Below are 24304 nucleotides of genomic sequence, written 5' to 3' on the forward strand. Positions count from 1 at the left end.
ACCCCGGAGCTGAGGGGAGATAAGAGCCACTTAATCACAGGCAGAAGTCAAGCTGCCGGCTTTATTAAATGGTCTTGTCGATGGCGTGATGCTAATTGGACATCCATACTGCATATGCAGGACTGGAACGTCAATATCTACTTAGTGAGCAAGTAAAGTGAAATCATGCCTCAGGTAAGTTGGAATCAGTTCTATACTAGTCACATGAGCTTCATCTCACTCTTATTAGTATGGTTAGAGCCGCCCCCCCGCCCCCCCCCCTTGCCGCGGTCCTCTAGCCCTCCACCCCTCTGTTGTAACCCTGCCCCTCTCTCTCTCTCTTTCAGTGTTTACAGTCCAATCTATGTCTTCTTTCTAATATTTGAGAACGACGCTGGACTTGATCACGGTCATTATTGTGCATTTAAATCAAACGCCTCATTTTAAAGCCGCTGCCTCAGCTATTGCATAATTAGCGTCGAGGAAGCGTCGTATACATTCAGCTGTGTTGCTGGACGACCAGCTGTTACGCAACATCCACATATAAACGGCGCAACAAGCACCATAACACCGATGACCCGTGTTACGATACAGTTCACCCTATGATGGAGACTCTCACTTTGTTGTGTAGGAATGTTTTAAACAAAGAGGTCACATGACACGGCAGCGCTACGCGGCTAAATATAGCAGCAATATTTAAAAAAGAAACTGTGGATTTTGAATGTGTTCTACGGTTGCTGTGTAGTATTCCTTAAAATAGAAACCCAGTCAAATGAGAATGCACATATTGGAGTGTGTATTTCGTACTGGTAAATCCTTATGTAACTCAAAGATACACGTCTGCCAAGGATCCTGTGTTTCTATGGAAACAAAACTGTAGGATTCTTCACATGCAAAAGCCATAAACCTTTCACTGCTGAGTAAAAGTAACAATATCACACAGAACAGGGCCATACGCTTCACGGTAAAACTGTTTAAAGTAGGAAAAAGGGGGGAAAGAAACGAGTGTTAGGGGTGAGGGTTGGGTGAGGAGTGAGGGGTAAAACCCAGTCTGAAGGTGTCGTTGTTTTGGTCGAGCGGCCAAGCCGTATATTTTAGAGCGAGCTCATAAGCGCTCATATTGTAAATGTCATCTTTAATGAAGCACGGAGCAACTTTGTCTTCCTCTGCCATCTATCATTCCTACAGTACGTGGCTGCGTTTTTATAAAGAACATCACAGCAACGAGAGAATGAACACCTCAGCCACGAGCAGCGTGATCATCATTCACGGCTCTTTCCAAATGTGTTTGTTGAATCTGTTCACGTGACGATCAATTCTGAGGATCGATCTGTGTGTGAGAGACTTAAAGTCTGAGTCGGTTTCTTTCTTTTTCTTTTTACTTTGTAAACAAAGCCGGAAACTCTTCACCTCTTCTCTGCTGACACTGTCGATCGATAAAAATGTGGGACAAATGTTACGTTTGTGTAGAACAATGTGGGACATGTGACCAGGTCTCTACACGCAAATAATGTGCTGCGCTATTGAAGAGCAACGTTTTGAGAGAAACAAATCATTTAAAAAAAATTAAAAAAAACAGGCAACAACAAAAAAGAATATATTAAAAAAACAAATCCAACTACAAAATGTCAATACATTTCCATTAGATTCACACATTAAGAATGACTTTAGCATTAGCTTGACTTGTTTCTGCTGCTGAGCTGTACTTCCTGTTGCTCTGTTAGCCAACCAGCCAGCAACCGTTAAGACGTTTTTAAGTTAGCCATCAAGACTTGGAGAAAAGTTACTTTAATCTGATTGTAGCGTGAGAAACAAATCTTTTTTTTTTTTAAAAAGGCAACAACAAAAAGAAATATATGAAAAAACAAATCCAACTACAAAATGTCAATAACTTGCCATTAGATTCACACATTATGAATGACTTTAGCATTAGCTTGACTTGTTTCTGCTGCTGAGCTGTACTTCCTGTTGCTCTGTTAGCCAACCAGCCAGCAACCGTTAAGACGTTTTTAAGTTAGCCATCAAGACTTGGAGAAAAGTTACTTTAATCTGATTTTTTTTTTACCACATATGAACCATAACTGAGTTTTCATCAAGTCAGAACAATTGTGAAAGTTTCGCTCGTGAGAGTGAGGGCTTCCCGATTTACTTCCATCAACACCGCGTGTTCCAAACCAAACATACCACAGACAAAATAAACAAGTTACAGTTTATATAAAGACATGACAGAACCAAAATCTACCACGTGAGGCCTGGAGCCAATGTTAGCCTACGTGCTACGAAAGTCCTGCATTTTTTACTCCAAATGACGAACACGAATATTATCGCATTTTCCTACAGGTAAACATTTCCAGGCCTATTAAGGAAAGGAAGAATAAGAAGGGCTCACGGGGGAAAACATCAGTGCTATTGGTAAAGGAACAATTCCTCATTCAGACCATTAGCAGAGAAATGTGCAACTCGGTGGATCCATTGCACTTCTAATTTCAGTAAATGGTTATCTGTTCTCCTCTGTGACTTGGTAACAGCCAATAGCAATACATTTCAAAACCACAAAGGAGTGACTCTTCACAGAAAAGTGCCACACGGTGACAGAATTAGTAATAATCCCGCAACAGCAAACAAAACAAACAACAGTAATTTGCAGAAGAAATACAGCACACGCAGACACGTGAGCTCTGAGGGTGTGTCTGCGAGTGATGAATGTGTAAAGAATTACATTCATAGATAAAGGCCGCCGCAGATACCTGTGACGGCTTCAGTGAGAGAGACAGATGTAGGTGAATTAATTAAATGTACATAAGTAAGCTGTCAAAACGGAGTCAAAGAAAAAACAAAACTAAATAAATATTCTCATTTAAACCTTTTCTGCAGCCTGTTTTTCCATCCAAGAATTCCTTCTTTGTAGAATTCTGACGGATGTCTTTTGCAGGAGGTCACAAAGAAGTGAAATCAAGTTTCTTTCAAATGTTCTTTCAGTTTTGGAAACCCAGATCAAAACCTTCAGTATTTTTTAACAGCACTTTGGGGAAGATTTTGATGTTAGTTCTGAATTCAGAAGTCTTCATCCGAGGGTTAAAAAACCCTGATTGAATAAAATGCAACAAACACAAAAAATATTATGATAAAAACTTTGTTGTTGAGTTTTTACATGTGTCAGTCATAATAATCAGAACATTTGACTGTATATGTACCCACTGTTTGTCGTACTTCTACTGTTTACTTTACCATATAACTGTAGTATCACATTAACAATCAGTTACTTTGATTTTGGCAAACCTCTTCAACGACATTTGTTTTGTCAAGAAGATACCACTTAATGAAGCACAGCACTGCGTAACCATCTGCCAGTTACTGCCGAGTGCGTGTATTAATCCTGCAAAGAAAGAGTATTTCCGTCTCCAGCCTCCGTAGCTAAAGTTCAGCAGACAACGTACTGCTGTAATATACACAACCTCCGAAATGTGACAACAGGAGTGGCATTAGAGTAATCCTCTGCTGAAACCACAAAATCCACACAGAGACGCTGTAAAACTGCATGGAGGGGTGGGGGGGGGCATGCTCTGTGTACAGCTCCACATTTTTCTTCCTCAAGAGTGAACAGATTGTAATCCAACAACTCAGATGTACAGTACATAGAGGTGAGCTACCTGCACTGGACAGAGGGGGCAGCATTTCACCAAGTCACATTTATTTATTCTTTCTTTCTTTCTTTCTTTCAGGGTCTGAGATTTGTCCCAAACTTTTAAGATGTACACACATCAGCCGAGCTCTCTATATAAATACACTGTTCGCTGTGACACAGCCAGTAAAGGAGTGACAGCTGAGATAAAATGGCTTCTTTGGCGGCTGGAATAGAAAAGCACCATAAACTGAAAGCCAGCCTGCTAGTGTTTCTTGATAGCAGCTGAGGAAAAAAAAAAAAAAAAAAAGCTAAGTGGTATTCATAGGCTCAGTCATCTAAAAGAGGCTTATCCAGGTTGTAGAAGCAGGAAGATTATATCCGTTTGGTGCCTGCGTGGCTCAGTCATATTCTCAGCTGCACATCAGCAGAACACTTGACTCTGAGTGAGGACGGAGGAAAGTCAAGGGGCAGCGCTGAGAGCACAAGTCAGTGTGTTACAGCCCTGCCAAATCCACCCGGGCAGCCACAGCCCTGGTCCAGATTTTTGGATCGAACAATTCAGGCCTGATATGTGACGACGAAATAACAACTCAGTTCTAATAACGTGGTGGAATAATCCAGTGGCAGCGACGAGTGGAGACGAAGGGTTGGTTCAAACTGCTGCTCAAAATGTGAATCGGTGAAAGGGAAGGGGGGGTTGGAGGGTGGTGGTGGTGGTGGTGGTGGTGGGGGGGTGTCAAAACCTTCTTCAACACCTTCTGTTCTGACAAAACCTTAAATAGCCACCACCACCCCCCACCACCACCACCACCACCACCCCCTCCTCCACCTCTCACTCTCACTCTGGCTTTGCCTTTCATTCAGTTTATTCAGTCAAACAGTCGCACAGTAAAACACACACACACAGTCACACACACACACACCCAGATGCACTGCCTTCAGAAGTGCGGTGGTGTCTGCAAACTCTCTTGACAGTCTTTTAAAAACGCTCGCAAAGAAAAGTGCGAGGAACTGCAGAAAGATGTAAACACCGCATATATTCAAAGTCTAAAGACTTACTATACTCACTATGAAAACAAACACACGTTCATACTGTGGCATTATTATACCAGGTGAAAACGGAGGTTTACTGAGAGGAAGGTCGGCGTCAACTACTTTTTGTTTGGATGCTTTTTTTTAGGGGTAATTGTGTATTAAATCACGATTAATTGACAAAAATTGCCATTTCTATATCTGACCAATTTATAATTTTTTTTATTTGTAAATTTATGGAACAGGAAGACAAATATAAATAGGGAAAAATGTCAAGAACATTAAAAAGAATTAACTTCATCAGATTTAGGTTCTTTAATATTTCATTCACTGTTTACTCTTCCTCAGAACTGTTTTTCTTTCTTGGATTTTCTAAATCCAAAAGGTTTTTGAGGTAAATCGCAGCTGAGCCAAAGTAAATGTGTATTTATACATTTAGAATTTAGAATAAAATCCAGGCCCCACGACGTCTTCTTTAAGCTAATCTGTTCCTCAGCGTAATGGGACTTTGACCCCTCCCTCCACCGTAACACACCGCCTGAACATCCATCCTCTCTGCACCATTGTTGACCATCCACTGTGGCCAGGCCTGTCCACAGAGTGTATTTGCTGCACCGCTGGCTTGTACAGCAACAGCAATTAATTTGGCAATTATTCTGTTTTTTGTTTTTTTTTTTTTCATTCGAAAAAGCGGCAGCAGAGTTTGTCTTTGTCTTCTTTCAGCTGCTGAGCTGAAGCTCCAACGAGGAGGAGGAGGAGGAGGAGAGTTTACAGTAGAGATGCTGAGCTGTGGTTCTGAGGGTCTGGGGGTCTGGGCTTCTACACGTCTGACAGAGAGGATGTCAAACAAATAACACCTTCAACAGATGAAATCTAATTTAGTCCCAGACACAGTTATTGTGGTCCGGTCTGATTATTGGGTTTCCATGGTGACCAACATCCAGTGGTAGCATGTAGAATAACTCAGAAGCCTCGGTCACCTGTTTGTCACACTTTTGACTTTTTGCAACATGGGAAATAAGAACTTTACTTCAAATGTTCGGTGGAGTCTGGCTGTTTTTTTAAAGCATGCGGCTCTGAGGTTTTGTTTTTTTTCTCTCACCCTGAAAGCACTGACGGAGCAAAGAAAACAGGGAGGCAGAGGAGAGTGACTGTGCTGGGGGAGGGGAGAGGCAGTCGCATAAGCGAAGAGGTAGCTGGAAAAAGGAAGCGAAGCAAAGGAACATGGGTAAAGGCTGCCAAACACCCCCAGTCAAGGTGGGGTGTCAGGAAAGCTAGAGCAGCATATGGCTGAAGGCCATTAACTCAGCCAGGAGAGCACAAATTACCAGGCCAGGCCAGTGCTGTAATATTGTTGTAAAAGGAACCAGTTGAGCAAAACAGCAATCGATAGATTTCCTTCAGGCCAAACAACCACTGCTGGTCCAATAGAAAAAAAAAAAAATTACACCGGCTACGTGTTGACTCCAGCCGAGGCTGTAATGATTTTCTCCCCTATATATACAGTATATATTGGGTGCAGAAATGATCACAAAATCGTTTTCTTTCTCAGACTGATTGAGAGCTGTACAACCTCAATTACATCTGCCTAAGTCGGGAGGAAGATTCGCAGCGTTTGACGAGCTGTGTGGCACAAAAGTTGAAGAGATCTCAGACTCTGTACTAACGAGGAGTTTAAGGCTCGTCGGTACAAAATCGAGTCTCCAATCAATTTGCTCTCCCTGGAGTTTGGAGAGCAGATCATTCCCGTAAAGTCGAGCGTGTCTGAGCAACAGAAATAGAAAAAGAAAAAAAAAAGGCAGCCCTGGATGAAGCTCTTGGCAGAAGAAAGATTTAAGAGCAACCTGTTCCTGTGGCTGTGTGTTCAGACGGCAGGATTGATTCACTGGCTCTTCAGGGACGGTCACTGCTCCAACGATCAATTCTGCCACCGACTAACACTATAAAGAGCTGTGCAGCCTTCCTCGTCATGAGCGTAACCTTAAAGAAGTGGAGCCAAAACATTATCTCAGTGACGGCCACAAACACATCCTCCCAGGGCTGAAGACTTCACGCCCTGGTATTAATCATCACCGTCTACTGGTCAGAATTGTTTCATTCATTTTAACTGCATGCACTGACACAATAACCCAACTGTTTCTAACTTCCCTACTTCTAATTATCGGCGTATCTGCTGAGCCTTTTTTTTTTTTTTTTTTCTTCCAGAGTTGCTTGCGTCACAGAGTGACTCCATCCCAGGTCTGCCACCACCACACCTCGTCTACCAGTGATTTATTGCCATCCAACAGGGACTTGACAAATCCCTGAAGACACAATTACTATTCCCCCTCTTGGGGAGCTCTCACGGTTGATCTAAAAAAGGGATAATGAATCCAGGATGTCATAGCTGGTTCACTGCACTGCCCATTATGCAGAGTTCATCCCCAGTACAATTATTGTATGTACAGTAGGGGAGGGAGGGGGGGGGGGGGGCGGCAGATACCTTCCTGGGGGGATGGGGAGGGGTAAGGTGTTGTTGTTGTTGCTGTTGTTGTTGACCATCATTAGTTTCTATGTCACACCAAATGGGATTTCCTGTTAAAAATGGATGAATGGACGACTTTGAATCAATATTAATAACCTGATGAAGCTAAATACTGAGGATGGACCAGTACAGACATCAGGACAGAAATTTATGGTACAGCAGACATCCTCACACTTTTTGACCAGTGACCAGTTGCTACCGACCAACATTGAGTATATATATATATATAAACTGAACATACACTATGTATACATTATATGTTGTGGTACTGATTAAAGATTAGATTTATGGCATAATATGATTAAAATCTCACAGTATATGGTCAATACTACACACTACAAAATTATATATGTATATATCTATCTATATATAGATATATACAGTATATACACACATAAATACAAATATATTAATCTACATATATACATATATATTTATATAGATTACCCGTGTCTATTCAACAGCCCAATACTCCGTATCTCCCCTTCTATATATATAGAGCCAGTGTATAGACAACTATGAATGTACGTGACTTTATTACTGTATATTTATAGTATATTCAGAGTCTATGTATCACCATAAAACCCATCAAGTCACTCATTGCCAACATTATTCTTAAATATTAATCTTAATATTTCAAAAAACAATTTCCACATTCCAGGCAGGTCTCAGAAAAGCGACCATTTTAACAAAGTCAGATGAACCTAAAGTGTGTCTCAGAGGTTTCCAACACATGACGTCTCACCTCGGCTGCACAGGTGAAGCTCCGCAGGGGCAGACACTTCTCTCTCGAGTTCTCACCCTGGGTATATTAGATTTAATTGGAAAAAAAAAAACCCTGCCCTCACCTGATCTGCAGGCGGTAACTTCCCAACTGAACCCTCTTTAAGCCTTTGACCCACAGGGCTTTGGCAGAGAACATGACCAGCAGATGAGAGGACTCGCTCTGGGTGTAATGACTCAGAATGAATTATGGTGTGTTTCTGCCGAGGACAGCACTGTGTGTCGCGGCACACTCATATCCAGGCTTCACTTGTGTCGGTGTTTACCTAAGACCTCCAGACCCCCAGGGTTGTGGCCTCTCCCTCGTATGATGGAAACTATTAAGCCGCCATCATAACAGAGAGCCCTCCGTTTTCATTTCAATTACAGCAGCTGATGATAAAACATAGATTGAGCCATGACATTGGCTGCTCTGCTAATCGCAGTCAATAGACGTTTCCATTTAATTATGTGGACCGGCTCTACAGCACAACGGACTGTAGCCTGCACCACGCCAATTATTCCTCTCCATTTCAGCCCATGAATATGATTTCACAGACCCTATGGTGAGTGTATTTTATATAAATACATACATATATATTTCTGATGTATATACCAAGCATGTATGTAATTTAAACGTAGGCAGCAATACAAACTTTAGATATGATTAATCGCATAATGTTTCAGCTAAAGCTCTGGATGGACATCACGAAATTGCATTTAGGTGATACTTCAAACTAATAAAAAAAATCAACTTTTCTCTGCTAAAAAAAGAGATTTTTAAATAAAAATATCTTACATCCCAATATTGTTTAAAGTAGTTTTTGCTCCGGTTCATGTGAGAGCTGCAGCAGTTTTAGCCCCGCCCCACAAGTCCTCATTGGTTGAGACACATGACGATATCAGTACCAAACAAGTACGTATTCAGAACTATAAAATCAGATAGTATAACAATAATATTACAACTTTAAAAAAAAAATGCTTTAATGTGTGATAAAAATATCCAGTAGTAACTATTTAAAACACTAACATGATAATAATGAATGTAATAATGAAACTATAGTTTTTTTGTCGGATGCAGATTTAATATTTTGACTGAATAATTTCAAACATAAACTGAAGTTTAGGAGAGAGTTCCAAACAATGGAGAGTCATTATCCACAGCTGCTCTGCTCAGTCACATACTGTAGAGGATCCACACACAGAGAAACGCATGAATAAACAGAACACGGTGAGCCTGTCTGTAAGCAACCAAAACAAACTGCTTGTGTTTTCGACCAGTTTTCGACAAACCAGGTGAAAAGGCTTTTCAGATGATAAAAATGGGACGGAGGGATTTCACGCAACAGATAATTCAATACAGAGCTTTATTGACGAAAAGAAGACAAATGTGTTTTGCTCTCTGTCTGCTATTATTTTTAAACACAACTGAATTAGAAAATCAGGTGAAGTCAATGTGGAGCAGTGGTTCAAATGTGTCCAAACTCTGGCCTGAGGCCCCACTGTGGTTTTCTGTGACTTATTTCTTCAGTTAATTTTTCAATGGCATGAAGTAGTTATTTTTTGCAAGATATAATTAATCAAAATTGATCTATTTTATGGATTTTTTCACAATAATTTAAGTTAAATTTTTGATTTTTTTTGCATACTTAATTTTTTATAATTTTTTGTGTTAGGTTTTTCATATTGACTGATTGTCATCATTGTTTGGTAAATTGCTCGTAGTTTAGGATTTTAACAAATCATTTCTGCTAACTCCAAGGAGGTGATTCCAAAAGTGGGGGGCAAGGACCCCAACAGGGTATTTTTCATTCAAAAAGTTTGAATTCCACTGCAGAGAATGTCATGTTGAACATAGTTGCAGAAAAGATCATTAGCTGCTTCCCTTAACAGATGTAACAACAAAACAAACAACAACAACAACAAAAAACCCACAGCTGCAACTTACTGAGCCAACAAACAGATGCATCTAAATGAATACTGCGTCTGCAGAGTGTATCTCTGGGTAAACTTCACGCCTATAAATATTAAAACCCTGGGTAACGCTGCCGAATAAACGGTTGTAAATGTGGCATGTTTGCAGCACTTTATGAAGTTCATGTCAAGTGTAATGATTACACTCATTTGCATTTAAGTCGCAGCGGTCTAAAAAAAAAATAAAATAAAGGAGGTTCATGCTGATGATGCAGTTTGAGCTCGTGAATCACTGCTTTTCAAGGCTGATGGGTGAATGTAAAAGCTCTTTCTCAGATCGTGTACAGCTCTGAATGCTGTGTCTCAGCCTCCAATAAATACAGTAAATTTCAGGGTTGACTAATGTGCTTGACTGAATCACCGTCTTCTTTATCTCTGTCAGTTATGTCACTGATCTGAAACCGCACGCTCTCAGCACACGCGGGCCGCGACATTTACCAGAAAGCGTCTCCGTTCGTCTGTGTTGCTACATCCAGTTTTACAAGTTCATCAGGAAAAAAAAAAAAAAACGTGAAAATTAATGTGGTTGCAATAAAGTTACTAGTTTCATGGTTGAAGGACCACGAGCGTCTGTTCCTGGCAGCTACATTTTATTCCGGGTTTGCTCGAATTAGCTCCATAAATGAACACGCTGCCTCTGGCCTGGGATTTGAGCCTTTGTAGTGCTGATTGCTGAATAGCATTAGCGATGTTAATGGGACATTTAACTAAACTTTTGATGTATTTTAAGACTCCATGTAAAAGCGCTGCTTGTAAAGAGGAGTCAAAGTGAGGTCATCACCAGCCGACGGTAGAGAAGTGACACAGACAACAGCCCTATAGTGGTAATAAGGGGTAACTACGCTTTGATCTGTTTCACATGGTTAGCATTGTTTTTCAGATTAGCATTGCTGTATGTTCCTTATATACAGGACTAATGGATGAACTTACTCATTAGCAGAGACATTTTTGGGTCATAGTAACATAAGAGAGTAAAAACAGCTCAGTTTCCTTTAAGAACATCGCTAGCTAGCTAGCTCATTCAGAAGACAAGATTGTCTTATCATACGTTTCTGTATTATAACCCAAAGCAAGAAACATTTTTTAATACTTTTTTTTCTTTTAGTTACATGAAGCTCTTTCTAAAATAATTTTATTGTCACACAGGAATTTAAGGTGGATTTATTATTTTGAGTATATAAATTCAACGGTTAAAACTGACTGGTCGATTTCTCCGATGCTACACTGCTGTGTGTTTTCTTGCGTGTGCAATTTATTTAATATTGGAGTTGGAAGTGTATTCAAAGGTAAATGTATTTTCCTTTGTTTTCTCAGGACAATTAAGATAATCTACTAAGAAACTGTAAAACTGTTAGCTGCAGTAAAAACTACATTTAACAAATCTGTTTGTAGTTTGGTTTGAGGTTGAGGCATAAAAACTCAGAAGATTTTTTTTTTCATTTTTAGGGGAATATGACATGCGGCTGAAAGTGATTTATGTCACTCTCTCCTCTGCGTCTCTTACATTTTCAGGAAAGCAGACGGCCGTAACAGTAAATGACAGCTTTAATAAAACTTACACTGCAACACAGCAAAATCAGAGCCGTTAGGATTTCTGCCCCTCACAGCAGAAGCAGAACACTGCAGTGAAATACGTTTTTGATGATTTAAAAAAAAAAATGTATATCAGCATAATTCAGCAGTTCTCTATATACATACATACATATACAGTATATATAGTGGAGTCAGTATTTTCAGGCAGAAATTGGATCCAACCCATCTCCACCACATTAACATTTAACATTTGTACATTTTTTAAAATGCTACAGGCAGAAGTAATAGGGAGGAAATAAAAACTAAATGAATTAATTACGCAGGGCCCCGGGAAACTGTGGGGTCTTTTATCATTTATTTTAATACAAACAAATAAATTAGAATTACACGCGCAGTAATTAGTCTTTACCTACTTGATAAACACACTTGGAAAAAAAAAATGTAGGTTTGCTTTGAGATGCCTTCAAATAAGCATGCAGTGATTCAGAGGTTCAGTAAAGTGTGATGACACGCCAGCATATCACAAGTAAACAGACGCAGAGTTTAATTTACTGGGACTTATGTACGGAGGACATGGATGGCTGCAGTCATAACATGTTGAATTATTATTATTATTATTATTATTATTATTCAAAAGGATAGACGAGTTCCATTAAACACGTTCTGAAAAGGCTACGTTCACACTACAGGTCTTGTTGCTCGATTGAGGTTTTTTTCGCTGAGACCCAAATATGGAAGTGACACACGTGTAGGAAACTGTTTAAGTAAATAATGCCAGTCAATTTGATGACTTAATCACAGGGTCCTACGGCGTTGTCTCCTCAAGGATGGGTGAGAGAGAGATCAGATACAGGTCACACATGTCAGATCTTGGACCTGCTATGTGACCATATGTGAGGTCTGTAACTCTGCCTTTATCTCTCTCTCTCTCTTTCTGCCTTTGACTCACTCTCACTCTCACATTGTTCTATTCCTTCCTCTTTGGGAAAAACACTGTTCACACCACACACATAGATCCAATCAATTTGTCTAAAAATATCTGCAGTTACTGCGAGTGTATCCTCCGATATCTTCTGTCAAGCGCTGCAGACGTGGTTCTGTTTTGTCATTAAGGTTCGTCTTCACTGTCAGACACACACTCTCCAGTGTTAACACACACACATACACACACACACACAGCCCTGTTGGTGGATATCTATGTGATTCTATGAAGTATTAGGGTTATTAACAGGTGAAGTAGCTACAGTAGAGCAGATGTTGTGTCAGAGCTGGTTTGTAGTGGGTAGAAACTCCTTCTGTTACGTCCAGCTCTGGTCAGACTCCATTGGTGTAAGTACGTTTTTTAAGCTCATTTCTGGTTTACAGCTGAGCACCGACGAAAACCACAGAATTGCTAAAGGGAGCAGTATGCATACCTGGTCTCTAGGTGGTGCTAAATACACATATGAGAGCCCTGATTCATGATTATTATCATTGTGTCGTGAAGTGTTTTATATAAATCTAATCAGATTGTTTATTGGTGAGCTAGCATCTAGCATGTTGGCGGAGTTTTAGCAGCGCACTAGCATGTAAGAAATAAGGAACCTAATTGCAGACACTAGCGTAGTGTGTAGTGTATTAGCAGCATGGTAGAAAACACTAGCATGTAGCTGCTAGACTAGTACAGTAACTTATACTAATTCCAAACATTTAGCCCCACACGGTGGTCACAGTAAATGCTACAAGTGTCTACAAAAACGTTTGGGCCTTTGGGTGCTTCTCAAAGTTTGAAGGCAGCTCAGCTAAAAACAACTTCTAACCAGAAAGTCACAGCTGGCATGAGTCCAGGAGACACTGTCCTGACACCAAACACTGTACTCACTGAATCACAGTTTCAGCTCGGCTCATGTCATTTACATTAGCCACAAAATGTACACGTCGCCACCGCTTGGAACAAAAATACTACCCGTCGTCTCTGTCATTATCTCAAGTAAGTCTGGAGAACCAGTGATTGTAGAGTTTTTGTGCCATGAATGAAAATATTATCACACCAAACATAAGACAGAACATAAACCCAGAGAGTCTTCTTCACGAGTAAACAGCAGGCGTCATAAATATTTTATCTTTCTCTGCTGTATCACCTGTTCTGAATAGGTCTCTCCGTCGACAGTATCATGGCTTTCCACATATCATGGGAGATCCACCCCCGCAGCAGGTAATACTATCGACACGGCCGTTCCACCGCACGTTCAGCACTGTATATTTGCCAGGTTTATGGTCTAAATTGTGTCATTATTGCTATACCATGTGAAGAAGAAGGGAAAAAAAACCCTAAGTTTAGGTGCAGTGCTGCAATCCCGAATACTCAAGGAGAGGTTGCCATGGAAACAGAGTTACATTGGCCAGAAATGAAAGCGTCTGAGGATTTAGACTTTCACTGTACATCAATTTTTAACCATAGATTGTTTTTACATCAGCCTCTCCACCGGCTTCACATCATCACGTCTGTGAACTACCAACCCGAGCGTCAGGCGCTCAAAGGATCGGAATCTAGACCGGTTTGACAAAGACAGCTCCAGGTAATTGCAGGTTAATTAAATGTACATCACAATCACTGCCACCGAGGAGAAGCATGTCACATGTAACTAATTTCACGTCATGTGTTAATCTGATGTGAAATTAAATAAAGTGGGATTACATCAGCAAAAAAGAAAGAAAAAAAACGTTTGAAGGAAATAGGTTTTCAAACACTGAGCTCATTATCTTTCATTCATTTTAAATTACGTATCGCATAAAAGAAATGTTTAAATCTACATTTATTCAAATTTCTAAACCTAAAGCCTTTTTAATAATAACCTACTGTACAACCGTTTTATAGTCTTTTCCTGTAGTTCTCCTTTTTTTTTTTTAACCAACTTTTATTCAGTAACTTTGACAAATTTCTGGTCCATGTTTGATTATATTTTGGCAAAACTCTGGTTTTGTTTTTGTACATCTTCACTCACTTGAAGCTATTTTAGCTCAACTACTTCTTATTTTCTGAAGTTATATCTTTTAACAACCTTAACTTCAAAGGCTAATACAGCATTTTATTTTATTTTCAATTTAGTTTGGCTAACCTAGCTCATCTTTAGCTATGTTTTGCTAATTGCTTTTGTGGTGGTGAGGGTCCTTGTCTCTCTGCTGGCACTTATGGATTTTCATATTATCAAATGATAACATTTAGGCCTCTGCTCTTAGGTTCCATTTCAAACGCGAGGTCTTAGTGACATTAAGAGTTCAAAATCATTCGGAGGTTCATTTGTTACAACGAACGAAACCCAAAAAAATGTCTGTGAAACCGAGACAGGAATTAGGAAGTGAGTATCTTTGCTAATTGGCACCTGCAGTGTCTGCCTGTGAGCCTCGCTGTCACATCTCCATATGCTGTTTTCTCTCCACCAAATGAATGCAACTGCCTCTCCGTTCACTCCGTGTTCACTCCACATCACCGAGGACACCGTAGACTGTATACGGTTCCAGCTGTAGCATGAAAGTGTAGGTGGTGGATTTTGAAAATGACCACAGTGGGATTCTCTTTCTCGGTACATTACTCATCCTGTAAAAGTGGAACTCCGTGAGTCTTCAGGGACATTAGAAAGCAAATCATCGTCCCTTCGGAGAACCACCGTGACATGAGGTAAATGCTGCCTGGGCAAAGAGACTTAAAGTAAAGAAAAAGAAAAAAAACCAGGCTAGAGGCCGATGGTGACCTGATAGTGGCTGAGATGCTCGTGTTCCAAACCCAACCAGCTTATATTTAATGCACAGAATGAATCTATGCCTGATTAGCTATGATGGAAAATCACTAATCCATTAAATACAAATGCTTAGCACTGTTCTTATAGGCAGCTGTGTAAGGCTGCCAAATCACCAAGAGGTCAAAGTGGCTCCCTTTAATTGTCTGTTATTAACGTCCATTACAATAACTCAAAAAGTCCCTTCAAGAAGAGAGGAGAGTGGGAAAAAAAGGCCAAACCTTCCTGCAGCCACAGCAGGCTGAAGAAAACACACCGAAGAGTTGACACTTTACACAGCTCATGCCGACCGAGACACATTTTTTGGGTCACTCACCTGTAGTTTCTACTATTCCTTCAAGTATCACCACAATTTCAAACTGCTCAGTTTGCATGGACCTCAAGGAGAGGTCGTAGAAGGGGCTTTTGGTGTCAATCACATGACAGATGGTGAGGGGGGAGACGAGGAAGAGCTGGTCTGCACCGGTGCTGAAACCGACGTCCAACTCCAGCTGATCCAGAGGAAGAAACTCCCCCTCAGGTGTCTGGCGGGACTGAGAGAATGTAGAGAAAGAGACAGAAATGTTTGACTTCTGTGGAAGGAGGACACGATTGTTTTATACACGAGGAGGACATTCAGACCTGGGACTGACCGCTGAGGGGGTCACAGACCTTCTCCTCTGTTTTATGCAGGTAATATGTTTAATGTTCTTAAAGTAAAATGTATTATAACATGTTCTGAAAAGTAAATGGAATTTAAACGTATTTTTTGGTTATTAATCGTTTATAAAATTGACTTGAAAACAGTGAAAAGAGTGAGTATTTAATTAAACTGTGAATCTAACAAAGACAACTTTTATGACATTTCATTTAATTTAACATTTAATTATTTACATCAGCATTAAATCATCATTTATAGCCATGAACAGTTAAGAAAGATTAAAGTTAAATAAAAGCAAAATTATACTTGCTTTATTAAAAAAATAATCTATGGTATATTTTTGTGCGTGATTAGGATACGGTTGTGCTACAGTTATTCCAGGTGTGGTCGCAGTATAAAAAGTTTCGTCACGTCCAGGTGACGACCCTTCTGAGGGTCACATGACCTGGGATATAAATATTACCCTGACAGTAATTGATGGGGACGTGGCTTTGACTGGAGTTTTCTGTGGGATATTTCAAATCAAAACGTTTGAGTTTTTCCTGGATTATCCTTGAACCCTCCTGGAGGAAACTCTCTCACCTCCAGTGCTGTTGCCTACAGCGATACTTTTAGGTCATAATGACTGGGACACTTCACAGACAGGGCAGCCTGTGGGTTTGCAGTGAGAGGATCAGGTTTTCCTTTTTTTTTCTTTTTTTTTTTTTGGTTTTCTTTTTCAGACAAGTCGATATTCTGACCCTGGTGAAAAAAGCCACTGGACTTTCTGAGTAACCTAGAATCGAAGGTGTCTGGAAAAAAAAAAAGTCGATATTCTGACCTGAACTTCACACACAATATCTGTGACACCAAGCATTTGAAGCTTTCAGTGATGGATGTGGAGCTCCGACTTTGTTTCAGGAGTGAGATGATCAAATTATGAGCAGTTCTTCAAATGTCTGACATTTGAGAATTGAGGTCTGACATTTTTCCGTGCTCGAAATTAGGAACGAATAACACTTTGAGCTGAAATGACTTTTGGAATAAACTGGATTATTATTGATCTTTTGAGGAGTTATCACGTTTCTAAGGCTACACTAAATTGATCTTAAGCACTTAGAATGAACGTGAGAGAAAAAAACACCAACCAGTGAAGCCCAGGGGAAAGATTGTTGGTTTTGTGTGTAAATCTGTGAATTAGAGAGCTTTTTTTTCTCTTAAATTAAGTCACGAGTTTACTGTGGTGAGAGTTGGTTTGCTGTAATTTTGATGATGTCAATATTCAAATTACAGGAAAAAGATGATGGAAGCAGCATCACGGACTGGAAGCCTGAGTGTTAAATCAAGCTGCACATGGACAGACAGCAAATCAGGTCAAATTATATAAAAGTGACGTGGATGTTCTCTCTAAGAACACCTGCACAAAACCCCTGAAACCAACCAGGAAAAATAATAATAATTCGCTTCCCACTTTGGGCCAGTCTTCCAACAGCAGGTGTCTTTCAACGTGACTGAGTGTAGGCCTGTACTGTATCAGTCAATCATCACACGGATGACTGGGATTCAGGGAGAAAAAGGGAAAACAGGACGTGTACCAATCCGAACATTTGTCAACACTTACTTTGAGCAGTTTGCAGCGGATCTGTGCAGAGACCATATGGCTGTTACGCAGGTTGCCCACCCTGAACATGAGAGTTAGTTTTCCATCCCGCATGGAAATCGCCGCATGTTCACTGAACATCAGCGTCTCTGCCCTCTTCTTGGGCTGAGACATCTTGATGAACATGCAGCCGATCAAAAAGGCATCGACGATCGACCCGAGGATCGACTGGAACAGGAAGAGGATGATGCCCTCGGGGCATTTGTCCGTGATGTACCGGTAGCCGTACCCGATGGTCGCCTCGGTCTCTATGAAGAAGAGGAAGGCTGAGGGAAAGTTGTAGACGTTGGCCACACATGGAGTGTACTTGTCATTGTGGGCTCTGTTGAGGTCTCCCCTGATGTAGGCGATGCACCACCACATGGAGGCCATGAAGAGCCAAGCCACCGTGTAGGTGAGGATGAAAATAAACAGATTCCAGCGCCATTTCAAGTCTACGAGTGTGGTGAACAAGTCTGAGAGGTACCTGCTGGTCTCACCGCCCAGGTTCCCATGCTGGACGTTACATCGCCCGTTCTTATCCACGAACCGCTGCCTCTTCCTCTTTTTCTCCGGGGGAGGCTGGTTGAACCCAGAGCCGCTGGATGAGGTGGTCACTACCTGATAATCGTCCCCAAATTTCTTTCGAAGTGCAGACATACTACGATGACAGCAGCGAAAGAAATCACCAAGGATTCTGTGAAATTAAAAAGAAAGTAAAGTCCGCGCTGTTGTAGTTGCTGCAGTGGTTAAGAAAAGCCTGTGCGCAATGGCTCCTGACGGGGGGACAGAAGGCGATAAAAGTGCGCTGTTTTCTCCTCGGCTAGTCTTGCATCGTCCCTTTTCGCCACACACCGTCGTCGCTACACTCTACAGCCATGAAACGTCAACAATGTGCCAGCACTTTTAGCCAAATGAATCCATACGCGACGCACCAGACGAGGCAGCCTATCCAAACGCGCCAGCCGCGGTCCAGGTTTTCAGGTTGGGTTCAGACGCTGCGACGCGGATTACTCACCGGCCGTGAAGGAGCCGAGCAGCTCGAAACTGTATTTACACAATAAGTTCTCCGTGGAAAGTTCCCCAGTCCCTCAGCGCTCCATTAAACACCAATGTCTCTGCGTAATTACTCTGTGGAAACGGCTTCCAAGATGAAACGCCTCTGTGCGCACTCGAAGCTGAGATCAATCTCTTCCCATTCCCGCCGCTGTGATGGGTGTACACACGAGACCACCTGCATCCGAGCATGTGACTGGAACAACCGTCGAGCAGGACGAAGACGATCACTGTCCCAACGTCGTCATTTTTGGCTGCGCGCATCGACTCTGCTTCCAGAGCTGTGTTCCTCTTCCGGCACCGCTCTCTCTCTCTCTGTTTCTCTCTGCCTCTCTCTGTCAGAGATGTGTGCAGTGGTTGGTCTTGGTCCAGTGGTAGAGACCCAGCGAATGCTCTGCCGACTGCTCAAATCCTCCCTTTTCTCTGGTTTCCCTGTGCGACTCCTGCGCATTTCCACGCTTCCAGTGATGCACCCACTGTAGCTCAGTGCCGCCTGACAAAGACAGACAGCTCGGGGGCGGGGGCAGGGAGTTAGCCTGGTTTGACTATTTTTTTTTTTCTTTTCCAAATGTTCCAAATGCACGGGACTGTAGCCAGGGTGTCATCATGGCCACGGACGCCACACATTTTCATTTAAATGAAACCACTAAAGAGTGGTTGATAAACTGGAATGACGTAACTGTAGTGAAAACAACAACTGTATCTTTGTTCTGCAGCACGGACACAGCCAACAGACCGAACTGCAGAATGGGAGAATGTAATACAAATATTGGAGTAATACTACACAAAATTACTGAGTTTCATGTATTGTTTAAATTCGTTTGTTCTGGAGAACAACACTTACACCATAGAAGGACGTTTAAAAGGCCACTAGGGGTGTATGCTGGTGTGTACAACACTGCCCCCTGTTTGTTTTTTCTCTTTTTACTTCCTCTTTGCATTCGGGTTCTCCAGGTGTTTCTGTGTAGGAGAACTTACGTCGACTGTAGAGGGCAGTAATGAAACTATAAGGATGCCATTGGTTAAGCTGGAGAAATGGTCAGGATGAAATTAAAAAACACATTTTTAACAAGAATTGGGATTTATATAATTAAGGTAAAAGTGTTTCCTGGTATGGTAAACCAAGTATTTCACATTTCTGCAAATATATCTATAAATATATATGTGTAAATATTTAAAAAATATATATATTTTACCTTCATCTCACACAGCTTCCTGTTGGCATCTACAAAAACATCCCCTGCAGTCAAAGTCTTTAGGATCTCAGTACCCTCCTCTGATTGGCATTTGGCATCCGTCAGTGTCGCGCAGTGTTTTCCTCTGATTGGCATCCGTCAGTGTCGCGCAGTGTTAACTGTGAAATATATTTTTGGTTTTATGTGACAGGTTCTATAAACAGCTACTTAGTGAGGACACAACAAAAAACATCTTGAACAAAACAACTTGGCAAGTGGACTGGGACTTTATGAGCCACATTTTACACCAAATGTCCTTTAAAATGGAGTCAAAACACAGTATTCAAAACAACGATTGGTCCAATCTGACCTTGGTCTCCATGCCTTTGCTGTAGTTCATCATGAATTTTTTCTTCCTGGGTCCAGATCCAGGACTCCCATCCAGAAGACAAAGACACGTTCCTGTTCTTTCCTGGAACTCTTGGATCTATCAACTCCAGATAAACAAACTCCACGATTTACAATTAGTCCAATCCAGTCAAGCAGGGACAGCTCTCCTGGCATTCACCTCAACCTCAACATCTGACATCTGACTACCAGGGAGGAGTGTGATTCATCTCTCCACAGAACACGTTTAACACGATCCAGAGGCAGTGAGCTTAACAGCACTCTATTTAACACCTGGCATTGTGCTTGGTGATGTAAGGCTCGCAGCTGTTCGACCAGGGACACAAAGCCGCAGAGCTTCAGGTGAAGAGTTTTTACCGATGTTACAACTAGAGGTACAGATTTTGAAGTGGTGATGGGATGACGCTAAAAAACAAAATACTGGTTCGTTGTTAAAGGAATGATGACTAATCCTGATTAATCATGATCGATTGAGATGGAATATATATCCTTAATTTTTAAGAGAACGCCCCACGGATCGATCCATCCATCCATCTATCATCCATCTATCTATCTATATGACCACAGATAATCCACAGCTATCCAGTGATTAATCATGACCACAGTTAATCCACAGCTATCCAGTGATTAATCAGACTTTCTTAATGAATCTTTTCCATCTTGTTTTTTTCTTTGCTCCAGTAGTAGAAAATAAAACCATAGATTTGACCCCTGTTCTTCCTCCAGAGTGGATCATCTACCGTCATCTCACCCCAACCTCACTCTCAGACCCCTCGTGTTTATCTCCTCCTTCAAGACGGCTGTAAATCTTCTCCCGGTTCTTCCAACACTATCTGTCCACAGCACAGGTCCACGCTCCATCTTGCCTCTTAAGCTTATCTCCAAACTGCTCAATCTTTGCTGCTCCTCTGACCTTGTCATCTCTAATCCCGGCTGGTCGTTCCCACTGAAATCCTCAACATTGTCACCTGGGAAACCTTCAGCTTGGCCTAGTTATATAACAGAAAAATACTGAACGTTGAAATTGGAGGATTTAACCCACTTGGTAAACTGTATGTTATCTCTAGAAGTCATGACATTTTAATTGTGTGATTTTTTTTTTCTTAACAGTCCAGCTGGGGTTTCCCCTGTGCTGTACGTGCAGTGGGCAGTTACAAACGCACCTTGTTTCCCGTGGGTCACCTTCACTAACAGCCTCTGATGAGTCCTTCTGTCATCAGAGGTGACAGCACCGGCTTATGCGCAGAACTTTCCTGGATGATAATGGGACCTGCATGAAAAGCTGCTGACACACACACACACACAGATCACAGGGGGACCAAATGCTGCAACTCAGAATTTACTCATCATATTAAAGCCACTGTAGAATACACCCACACCCTCAGTCACACAGACTCTGAAAACTCACACCAGGCAGAAAAAAAAAACATTATTTTTACCAGGCGCTTCTCATCTTAACTTATTATTGATCCCTGAGTCATCTTCTTCATCTTCATCTTCTTCTTCATCTTCTTCTTCTTAAGTTTGGTGCCTAGGGAGTTAAACTGTGTCGATGGTAATATCTGTGTAACTCAAAAAGACAGCCGTTCAAACTATAGTCGAGTTCTGATCAAGTTGGTGAATCCATATTGTAGCGGTTAGCACAGGCATGGGCAACCTAAGGCCCGGGGACCGAATGCGGCCCGTTCAGCTTTTTGATGCGGCACGCCAAACCTTTCCGAATTATATAATTCATTTATATTATCATTATACTTCTGCTTTTTCCCTGCAATACCCATGTTTCCCCATAGATGGTGTTAAAAAATAATAAAAGCATTTTAGCATTTATGCATGACGTTTACATGTCACTTATCTTAGCTGACATGAACACTCCATCTATCTGCCCCTGGGCCCACGCCTGGGTTAGCACATCTGCACACAGTCCCTAATGGCACATACCCCAAATGGCGCCTCCTGTGTGGCAGCCTGTGAGTTGCAACCTCGCACTTAATGGTGCCCCCAATGGCAGTTGCAAAGAATTTACCTAACCTGGTACATTAAAGGGCCTCGACTATTACTATCCGTATAAACACGTACAAAATATACATCCTGAGTAGAACCTATTAGATATATATTTATATGTATTTTTATCGTAATAATTTGCTCTTTTTCAAGCTAACGCTGCAGCATGATATTGTTGTAGGTTGTTTTTCTGAGCTCACTCATCAGTATGTTGGTAAGTCGGTCTGGTTCCAGTCAGGATCCACCTGTCCTGTCATCCTGTCTCTCACTGTGGTTCACCACATTCTATTCTACATCAGGTCTCAGCCCAGAACACAGACCAACAGACAAACAGTAGCTCTGAGGCCTGGCATTCATGTTGTTGTTGTTGTTTTTTTGTTTTCAAATGAGTGATGCACGACAGCACACACACACACACACACACACACACACTGCAGGTTGGTGTTAGTGGTGTCTCAGTGTTGACTGTAAGGATGAGTGAATCATTCCTCCTGAGGACGCTGAACTCAAAAACATTTCTCCGTCAGTCACCAGGCCGTGGTAATTGCCAGGTGAACATTAGCCTTGGCTCCTGCGGGAATCTGCTTTTATAATGAGTGCACGGGGCCACAGGTCAACCACCATGCATTCCAGCCCTCATTAGTAGGAAAAGGCTATTCACATATTTGCGGAGGAAAAATAAGACTATTAGTTTGACCGGACAACAGACAGCCAGCTGGCACCAGGAGCTGGAAGTCTTTTAATTGCTGTGTTTCGATGACGTTCTCAATGAAACCAAAGTTTCATTTCCACAACTCTTCACTGTTTTACTGTGTCTCACCCTCAGAGAGAGAGAGAGAGAAAAAAAGGCAATTAGCTCACGTCACTGTCTGCTGGAATCATAACGACTAAAAACACCTGGATGCAGTTCAAACTTCATGCAAAAATAATTAGCACAGAATAAGAAACAGAATCTTGGCAATAATCTTCTTATTGATACGGTTTGATGGAATCTGCAAATAATAACCAGATAATCTCAGATTAGCAGATTAGTCTTGACATTCACTGGTTCTGTCATTTTAAACACATCTGAATGAAAACATAATTAAAATGCAATCACAGAAGGAGGAAAATGATGACACCAGCAAAACCAAGGACCGCGTTTTATCAGGGCTGTGGGGGGTGGGTGGTAATCGTACGTACCAATCACAGCAGGCATCAGCGAGGGTGAGGTAGACCCTCCTCAAACAAACAACCACGACACACACAACCAAACCTATGGCTGAGTAAGAGCGAATGACAAATATTTGTATTTTGTTTTGGACAGTGGGAAGAAGCTGCAGTTCGTGGCCAGAACCCACACACACAAAGAACAGGGATTGAACCAGTGATGGTCTTGATGTAAGGCAATCACATCAACCACTTGCTTTAACAAACTGTCAAAGACATTTTTTCGCATCAAGGTCAGTATCTGATCAGGTGCCAAAACAGCATTAAATAAAACCCTCAAATACTAAAGACGATGCAAACGTACTGTTAATGAAACGTGACAGTGTTTTCATCTGTTCCTAATTCCACCTTCATCATGTGTTTACATTTTAGGATCACATTTAATCACAGCGGCGTAAGCACGAAACACAATTTGCATGAAGCGTGTGGGAATAAAGTGTCATTTATGGCTCGCCTTGAAAAGAGCAGCCATGAGTAAGTCTATTTGAAGGCCCTAATTTGAAACACTTTTTTTTTTCTTTAATCCCCAGCCAAACAGAAACACTTAAATCCTGCTCAGCACAAAGGCTCCGTCAGTGACAGCTCACACAGAAATGAGGTTAGAGTCCAGGCTTGTTCCTGTCACACACCAGGAGGCAGCTGATGTGTGACACTGTGCACTAAATTAGAATATATGCAGATCATAGCTGCGGTCTGATCATGGGGAACATTTGTAAAGGCAGCACTTTTCATTTCTTGCAGAGAATTTTCTTCTTCTTTTAATTCAGCTTCATTAGAAAATTGCTGTTTGCACAGCTTCTCCTGGTCTGTCAAACTGCTGTGGATGAACAATCAGCAACTTTTAACGATTCCTTTTCCTGTAAGCCATCTGACAAAAATAACCCGAGCGAAGCCTGATGGGAGAAAACGATTGATTTATTAATCTAATTAACCAACAGTGGGGCACGAGATCCATTCGTCCTCCTCCCTCAATCAGGACAGCACTTCAGGTC

At 41.4% G+C, this 24304-nt stretch overlaps 1 protein-coding gene across 1 annotated transcript in view; it reads right to left on the minus strand.

Moving 5' to 3' along the window:
• Window positions 1-18123, minus strand: part of kcnj3a (potassium inwardly rectifying channel subfamily J member 3a) — a 22947-nt gene extending 4824 nt beyond the window's left edge. Inside the window, exons 1-2 of the mRNA XM_008328743.3 lie at window positions 17446-18123; window positions 15522-15738 (exon numbers count right to left, since the gene is read on the minus strand). Coding sequence (XP_008326965.1) covers window positions 15522-15738; window positions 17446-18123 — 895 coding nt within the window. The remainder of the gene's footprint in view (window positions 1-15521; window positions 15739-17445) is intronic.
• Window positions 18124-24304: the final 6181 nt, after the last annotated feature.

Source organism: Cynoglossus semilaevis, chromosome 16 (genome assembly GCF_000523025.1).
Source record: "Cynoglossus semilaevis isolate Cse_v1.0 chromosome 16, Cse_v1.0, whole genome shotgun sequence".
NCBI classification, from domain to species: domain Eukaryota; kingdom Metazoa; phylum Chordata; class Actinopteri; order Pleuronectiformes; family Cynoglossidae; genus Cynoglossus; species Cynoglossus semilaevis.